Source organism: Anopheles marshallii, chromosome 3, assembly GCF_943734725.1.
Source record: "Anopheles marshallii chromosome 3, idAnoMarsDA_429_01, whole genome shotgun sequence".
NCBI lineage: Eukaryota > Metazoa > Arthropoda > Insecta > Diptera > Culicidae > Anopheles > Anopheles marshallii.
The window spans coordinates 37,691,849-37,700,831 of NC_071327.1; the positions used below are offsets into that span (position 1 = coordinate 37,691,849).

At 41.9% G+C, this 8,983-nt stretch overlaps 2 protein-coding genes across 2 annotated transcripts; one reads left to right on the forward strand and one right to left on the reverse strand.

The window, feature by feature from the left end:
• Positions 1–109: 109 nt before the first annotated feature.
• LOC128711852 (gustatory and odorant receptor 22) lies at positions 110–2,181 on the reverse strand. The gene is made up of 5 exons (XM_053806738.1): positions 1,433–2,181; positions 1,147–1,292; positions 830–1,026; positions 420–581; positions 110–259 (listed from the first exon to the last, which is right to left on the reverse strand). The coding sequence occupies exons 1-5, from the start codon at positions 2,179–2,181 to the stop codon at positions 110–112; spliced, it is 1,404 nt and encodes a 467-aa protein (XP_053662713.1).
• Positions 2,182–3,238: 1,057 nt separating this feature from the next.
• On the forward strand, positions 3,239–5,464 carry LOC128711851 (potassium/sodium hyperpolarization-activated cyclic nucleotide-gated channel 1-like). Its single transcript, XM_053806737.1, has 8 exons — positions 3,239–3,371; positions 3,450–3,870; positions 3,939–4,131; positions 4,189–4,489; positions 4,561–4,755; positions 4,824–4,963; positions 5,023–5,166; positions 5,249–5,464. The coding sequence occupies exons 1-8, from the start codon at positions 3,239–3,241 to the stop codon at positions 5,462–5,464; spliced, it is 1,743 nt and encodes a 580-aa protein (XP_053662712.1).
• The last annotated feature ends 3,519 nt before the right edge of the window (positions 5,465–8,983 follow it).

Consider the following 8,983-nt stretch of genomic DNA (forward strand, 5'->3'; position numbering starts at 1 on the left):
ACCAACTAAAATCGTATGCAGTTTTGTAGTGTGTTTTCTATTGATTATTTGCTTATGCATTACAGCAATAGCGACAAATCCTTTAGTGCGGTTAGAATAACGACTTCATCTAGGTGTTATGTTTTTCTGCATCGAGAGTGCGAATTCTAGACAAGTTAGTTTTTAGTGAAGAAATGAAAGCATTTTTAGCGCTTTGTCGTAGTAAGGTTAATTTGAACTGCATTAAAACGACCAAATATGTAGCCATAAAGGAAATGTTCTGCGAAAGAAAGAAAAAATCATAATAGTGAATTAATCTTTTTAACATCGTTGATAGTCGACACGCAACGATACGCAAAAGACTTCTGTGTAGTTTTGTGAAAAACAACAAAGTTGCTACTCTCGTCTCGATTGTAATTTCTTTGCAAATACTTTCTTACCGATGTGATCAACCCTCGATTAATGTTGGCATATCCATCTAAATTCATCGTGGGAGGATTTTTATCGATGGCGACAAGAAACATTTCCACTTCCTTTTGCGTAGCCTTGTCGACTGCCGTCAAATTAACATTCAACAATCGTTCCTGAAAGTTCAGTCCAACCTGTAAATGGAGATGCAGCTTTATGAATTGAGCTCTGTGCCTGATGGTAAAGGATACATTATGTTACAGTAATTACGTATCTTCGTTGCGAGCAATGCAAACCAAACCAAACCAAAAATGTATCAGCCCCACGGTTTAACCTTTTTCGACATGAATTGCATGCGTCTTCGTGCCTCGATGACCCGACCGACAAAACTCCGTATGTGGGCAAAAAGCCCTTAAAAAACGCACACCACACACATACATACCCTTTTGGATGCGTGATGGGCCTCGTTGCAAATGATGAACAGCAGGCTCATGCAATAGAAAACAATGACAAATAAACCCACTTCCTTATATGTGGCACCGTGCTCGATAATTTCGCTCAGCGAACCGTAAGTGGCAATAATGGTAGTAAAGAATATGACTAAACAGTAGATACCGTACATGTTGGAGTAGGCTTTACCTGTGGGACAAACATAGCATGGAACCGTTGAAATGGGATACGAACGAATAGGTCAGTTCTGTGCATGCGTTGCCAATCCAGGAATGGGGATGAATGTGTTAGATCCATACGCGTACGTACCTAATTGTTGCATCATGTGACTCAAGTCCACCCACAAGTGACGATATTCGGTCAATTTCGCTGCTGGCCGTTCAGTCGCTAGTACGTTTGTTAGCTCCTTGGCGAAGGCCTTGCTAGCCGTACCGAATGCGGTGCAATTGACAAACCTGTTGGAATTTGAATCATAATTGTATATGAACGTGTCCAGTCGTAAAATAAGTGCCGTTTTTTGATAAAGAGAAAGCTGTGAATAATTCAACGTTGAAGTTGATTGTGGATAACTTCAAAAGGGAAAGATGCTTCTTACCAAAGACTGCAGAACCCGTTTAGCATGGCGATGATATGGTAGTAGGCAAAGGTGTGACTAAACTGAAAGTCAGGCTGCAGGTAATACTGTGACAGGATTATTACCAAACTCAACGACCACGACACGATGCAGAGGGCCCACGTGATGGGATACAGCTTGGGAAAAACTATCGGCTTCCCGGTGACGATAAGATATTTGTACTGAAAGTCGGTCCACATGTTCTTGAACTTGGCCACCTCAGAACCGTTGCGCCAGGAGGCAACCGGTAGCAGAAAGTGCGGCACCATAATCGACATGAAGATTATGTTGTAGATCACCTCATCGAACCGTTTGTCGCTGGTAAAGATGAACTTGTTGATGCGTTCCCTAGCCACCACCAGCACGACGACCGTTTCACAGGCGTAGATAATGTACGCCCATAGGAATGCCTTGGAGCACCAGGTGAAGGTAGTTCGGGGCATATCAACACCCTTCGGGCTGCGCATAATCGGCATCACACCCATGATCTGGAACAACACCAGCAAGCTCTTGGTGGTGTGGTAGAACGAATCGTGCTTGTCGAGCAAGTCGACATCGGTCGATATTTTCAGCTTGCGCCGGTACATGTGCGTTGGGGATTCGTTATCCTGCTCGAGCTGATGTAATTGCTCCTTGATCCGTCGTCTGTCCTCCAGCTGTTGGCGCTGGTTCGGATTCAGCACCTGTTGGCGGATTTCATACTGAGAATCTTCCATCTGAGTGTGAATCATGATGAAGGCGTTACTATCGCACCGCGGTCGATGATGAAACTCTCAACCACACCACCCCGCGGGTTGTATGTATGTACTTAATGTGGCGTAGTTTTCACTTTTTATCTTAAAACAAATTATGTACGTTTGTGCGAGTGTGCAACCCGTTGCTTTCCTGCGCGCACTGCAAACGGATCCCAAGATGTTTGAGACTTGAATTTCCTCACCCGGCGGCAGTGCAAGATAAGATTTTGAGGTCGATTTGTTGCCTGGTTGCTGTTCTTCAGCCTCACAGATTAATGTTTTCAATCTTGGGAGAGATATGTGCGCAGTCGGGAAAAATAGTTCAAGCTGACCTAGATGACCCGGGTACGGTGCGCTGTGTTGACTGACCCAGGAAAACAGAAGGTTTTGTAATGAACGGCCAGAAACAATAAACTGCGGCGAGGCGACATCGATGTTTTTATAGTAGTTGATGGTAGCTCCGGAACTGTAATTGAAATATTATTACGATCGATGTTTTTCTGTTTGCTTTCGATACATAATGCATCATGATGGGGGAGAAGCGTGTTTAACTGGAGTACGTCTTTGTTGCCAGAATGCTATGCAGTTCTAATGACCGCCGCTGCTTGGAGGTACTTGGTGTCATTGCAATTTAGTTTGTTGCCGCGATGAAACAAGCGGATGGAAAAAGTGTACGAGCATCGTTTTTAGTGCGTTTATTTTTCTTTGAGTTTATTAACAGCGCCTTTCCTACTGCAGCTAGCGGTTCCCGTTGGTCAAGAGAACCTGGCTAACCAAGATCAGTTAAATCGGATTACGTTGGAAAAAGGCGTAGGATGCTTGCGGACAATTTTATAGCAGTGTTTGCTAAAAGTTATCTGAAATTAGTAAAGAAAAGAGCAAAACAGATGTGAACAAATATTCCTCTTTTTCTGTAGTCATGTAGGGAACTTTCCAATAATCATAGTAACCATGGTGAAATTGAAGATGTGTCTTGGAGCAAATCTTCACTTCAACATAATGCTATAAAGCTAATTCGCTACGATTTTGATTAACAAGCTAATGGGCAGTAAATATGCGGCAACAGAACATCTGCAGGTACAGCAGAGTATCTGCTTACATCTTTCCTGAACACATCTCCATGGATCAACAAATATCTCAGCGTTGCGACTCAACCGCGTTCGACGTGTCGGAACATCAGCTAGAAGGTAACTTTGCTTGTTGATATTAGTTTGTTGATACCTTCTAGTAAAATATAACTCTTATAATATGCTTGTCAATTTCAGATGACGATCACGTACTAACAGAACGCATCGCCAATCGAAAGAGCTTAGCCTATCGATTACGCCGCTTATTTCTAATAGATAGACATCATCCGAGTTCCGCGCTGCATTTCCGTTCGCACTTCCTATATCGACGCGAGCTGGCCCGCCAAGTGCGCAGCGAGTACTGGTACATCATTCATCCATTCAGCCAGTTCCGATTCTACTGGGATATGTGGTTGATCGTGTACTATTACGCCATTGCCGCGCTATTTCCCTTCTTGTTCTCCTTCACCACACTGGTGCGAGTTCGTGGCAGAGCCTACGTGATTTCGATGATTCTAAACTTCATGGGTACCTTGGATTTTGCGGTTCGAGCTTGTACGGGCTACCTGGAAGATCGGTCGAAACGAGAAGTCGTCCTGCACCACGGAAAGATTCTGCTGTGAGTAAATGTTGTACTGCTGTTTCCGAGAGCCTCAGTTTATGGACTGTTTTGTCATTTAATTCCAGAAATTATATGAAGAGTGATATGATCGTCGACATACTAGTATTTTTTCCTGCAACGCTTTTAGTGGGAGTGTACTACCAAAATTCTAACCACGCCGTACCTGACACAGTGCTTATGGACATTATTCACGGCACGCTCATGTTGAAAATAATTTCTCTGAGACATATTTGGGGATATTTGGAAAATGTTTTTGAGGTATTTTGCCTTCAAATGTGAACTGCAGCACAACTAAAACGCAGATTTTCGTTTTAGCGTTACAAAATAGATCTTCTGAAGTATTACATTCTTCGAATCGTTCTGACGTCTATACTGATAGTGCACTGGTGCATATGCATCTACAAAATTGTGATATTCGATTGGGATGCCAAAGTGACTGAAGGTGGTTTGTCGTACATGGAAGCGTTCAATCAGTATGTGGTGTGTCTCTATTCAGTGTCTTGGTTCATGTTTGCGTACAGCTTCATTGATCGAGACATTCCCACGGATGCTCGATCAAAGGCATTCAGTGCGGCTTGCATCGTGATCGGATACATGTTTAAGCTTTTCATCTTCCGTAAGTACATGCTGATGCTATTTTGAGAATTATTCTGGAAGAATTCGTATTTAAACAAAATATGCCCGCAGTGCAAATAATCAAGCTGGTCGAGATAATGAGCTCCATGGATAGAAAGTACGCAGAGGTAACGAATCAACTTCAAACGTATGTTCGTACGAAACAGCTTTACACAGCCGATATGAAACAACGACTCTTGTTCTACTATGCCAAACGGTATGAGAATTGTTTCTTCCAAGAGGACATCATAATGGAAAGCTTGTCCGGTAATGTCCATGCGGAAGAAAAAAGAAAGAAACCATATCCAGCCATTTATTTCTTTTATTTTCGGCAGATACTCTTAAGAAACGAATCACAGATTATAGTGCAGCTAATTTTTTGAAAACAGTGAAAATATTCGATGGAATTCCAATCGATACCCTACTTCCGTTGATGGAAAGAATGACCAAAGAGATATACCTCCAGGATGATCTGGTAAAATCCGATGCACGCTTTTAATAGAAATATATTTTAGGCTCTTATTTTTTCCGCAGATCATCAAAGCGGGGTCTTTCGGGGACAAGATGTACTTCATTATTGTCGGCATGGTGGCGGTTTATACGCACAGTCGCAAAGAAATTTGTCATTTGTCCGATGGCGATAACTTTGGTGAAGTGTCGATGTTCACTCGTAAGAAGGTAAGTACGCTCAGACCGATATTTGGCAGGTGTTAGCCGACAATAAATAATTGCTTCTGCGATTTCTCCGTTCATCATGAAGCGCATTGTCAGTGTGGTTGCGGTAGAGTTCACACAAGTGTACGTGGTTGAACGAATGGCGTTCAAAACTTTATTTCCCGCCGATCATGTTGTACATCAACGCCTGCAGGAAATGGCCAATAAACGCATGCAGATAACTTTAGTGTTCGAAGAGCAGCACAAGAACTATCTGCTAAAGATGGGAATGAGTCAAAATGAGATCAAGATGCGGATATGATCCACAGCAGAGCAGCCCCAGAAAGGTACCGTTTTAAGGATTGTAATGTTCCGTGAGTGTTACCTCTTAATTTCCCTTCAGGTGTAACCACGCTTGATGTGTAAAATCGATAATGTTTTTGACACCTTTGGTAGTGCAGGCATGGAAGAAAATTGAACCAGTTTACGAACAAGAGAGGAATCTCCTACTGAAGCATAATTGAGGATTCGTGTTTGAATACCGACAAATAAGCCAATTATACAACTGCCTAGATATCAGCTGAGCATTTTAATATACTTATAATCGCTACAACAAAATTGTACTACTTGTGTTGTTAATGTCTTAAGTAATGATCACAAAAACGGAATTAATTTGCCACAAACCATTATTGTAATCTTTATGATTGCAATTATTAACATCTTCCGAAAATCTGAAAATCCGAAAATCGGATAAAATTCTATTTTATGTCTCGCGGCTGTCTTCTCATGTGAGGAGCTCGTACCGCTAACGCTAAACCATATAACACATATATAACATATATAACAGACACATATAGTTTGAAGTTCTTAAAGAAATTGGCTAGAGTTTTCTACATTTTTCATTTTTAAGTACTATTCAAATTGTCTATTGAAATTCCGGTTAAAATATTTATCATTTGTTTTATTTATATATCCAATATGCGTTTGCCGTGTTATAAACAACGCTTGTGTTGAATTTTGTACAATTAGTAGAAAGTTTTCCTCCTTACATTTGGCATGTCCGGGTTACATGCTCGATTGATTGTATGGTGAAACATAATCTTTGGATATTTAGTTAAATAATTCTAAATTAAATAAGCTCAACTATAAACCTCGGAAAAGCATCGTCCAGGATATAGAGGACTAATTGTTTAGGCATGGGTAAGAATACGTTGCATTCTGTAGAGAAAACTGTCAACGGCTTTAGAATCTTTAATTTTCAGGTAGACATATTTGCACTACATTCATAAATGGGGTGTACCAAATAGTATTTTTTACTATTTTTTTTATAAGTTAGTGTTTGCGTTAGCGTTTTAAATATGCATGATATATACACGCCAAGTTGCGTGCGTTAGCGATGGATGAGATTTTAGGAAAGCACAGAATATTATTAACTAATTATTTAGCTAAGAAAAGAACGCATCAGCATACTTTCCAGTAACCAAAAAAAAAAGTTTAGATTTCAAAACAATATTTGGCAAGTTTGTGCGACCGTACGGTGATGTTGCTTCGTCACTGCGATAACCCGCGCGATGCGGATAGTTTACGCCACGCTACATTGCCATACATACATCAGCTGGTTCCGGCCTGTCTTCTGCCGTACGAACGATGCACAGCATAAATTCAAAGCGGGCGGGAAGTTTTCCGCTCCGTAAGACCATGCTGCGGCTGATGGCGTTTAGTTATGTTTGAAATCTCGCCGCGTGCAGTGTAGCGTGTGAATGGCAGCGCTGTAGCTTTCCGATCATCACTTTCTTTGCGTAGTTTTGGGAGTTGAGTTGATCTCGCGCGACATATGATGTCATCTATTGACGACGCTTCACTGTTGTTTCTGTACGTATCGACTGTTGTGTTCCTGTTCTTCCGTGGCGTCCTTTGATTTCCACCCAAGGAGTCTTCTATTTGAAGTGTGCATGACTAAGCATGTGAAAAAGTAACCGGTGGACAGTGAATAATCAAGAAAATCACTAAATAACTTGCCAAGTGTCGTAAAACGGCGAATGTTTGCAATAATAACCGCGTAAAGATAAGCAAATTTCACGGTTTGTCTATGTGCTGTGCATATTGTTGACTGCTTTTGTGTTCCGAATCGCTACAATATTACCAATCCAAACACGGCTCAGCGAGTTCGTTTCATGTTCGATAAGCGTAGTAAAAACGAAATCGCCAAAGTTCTAGCGAGTAAATGCGTGCGTGACTGAATGGCGAATTTTTGTTTATGTAGCATATGGTTTTGGTGTTTTATATCTGTTGTTGCTGCTGATGTTACTGTGCCGTGGCCCATCTCAACGATGGGCACCTTGAACATCAGCAACCGGCCGGGGGAATGCGAACCCAGCAGTGCTCACTTCCCATAACTAAATAGCTCTTCGCGTGGCCACAATTAATCACAGTCAATTAATTTGGTGAATATATTGTAACCGGTGGGTTGCTAACTTGTGTTCGTTGCGAGTTCGCCAACGCCCCCTTTGACGCACTGTTGGCCGATTGGGATCGATTGTCAATCGCTACTATTTGTTATATTTTACGCTGCTGCTGGTTCTGCGCGGGGTTTTTTTACTTTTTTGCAGCCAACTCTTTTGGAAGGGCAGCAGCTTCCATCGGGCCTCGTAAACCATTGTTGTGGTTGCCGCGAGTGTCCCAAACGCGCCATCCAGCGCGGGTGTTTAGTTTGGTTTATCGGTAACGCACCATTGAGCTTTACCAAAATAGACCGTATTACGCTAGTTAGAGCTATCATAATCACCCATGAATCTCGGCTAGACATGCATCGGGTGGTACGTACGGTTGTGCTGCAGCTGCCGGGCCTATTATCCCTGGGCGAGGAAGCGTCATGACAATCAGCGAATAGCGTCAGTAGCGACAGGTATGGATGTTCGAATTGGGAGCATAAATGGGCCGGTGAGAATCTAGGCCATCTGCGTTAGAATCGGTAGTTAAACCAATCACGCATAGAAAAAGGTGTGTCCGGGGGTTGTAGCAGTTCCTGGTTTGCAGCAAGGAATGCAGAACGAATGTTTGATTTTTATCTCGTAATTCAATCGCGAGGCGTTAGAATCTATCAGCATAAGCATTATAAAGGAAATATTGGTATTAACGTCCATAAAGTTTAATACAGTCAACCCAACCCTCATAACGAGTACACCTTTTAACCAATTTTTGGTATATCTAAATGCTTCAAAAACTACCCTTTTCAATGAGCAATTGCTAGCCATCACGAGCATTAGGGCTTCTGTAACTCTTGTATTTTTGTTGTTCAGTGCCAAAGTTGAAACATTGAAGATACTTTGGCCTGATATGAAATGTTGAGGTGCTGCTCACAGCAATGCTTCAAGTTTTTTTTTTTTTTTTCGTTAGAACGGCCTGGCCGTATCGACTTATTTTACCACGTAGCCGGATAGTCAGTCCTTGCTACGGGGGATTGGCCCGGATGGGATTTTGGTCCAGTCCGTTCGTGTGAAGACCGGCGCCACTACCATCATGCCACCGGGCCGCAGTTAATGCTTCAAGTTAATGATCTTGTATCGTTGGTTAACTGTTTAAAAGTTATGATTGAATACATTTACATCGAAGAAGTTATAAGAAAATCCCCCGAAGAACTTTTGAAGTTACAGATGTCAAGGAAACTACATCTACAGCAGAAGATTCTCAATCAAAAGAAGACAAATTCTCAATCAATCCAAAGAGATTCCGAAGTTATCGCCTGAGACTATAGACTGGGACTGAAGACTGGGATTTTTTTTGCGTATGTTAGCAAACATGTTTCTGACGATGCAGTGGCTTTACGAAGGAATAACATGTA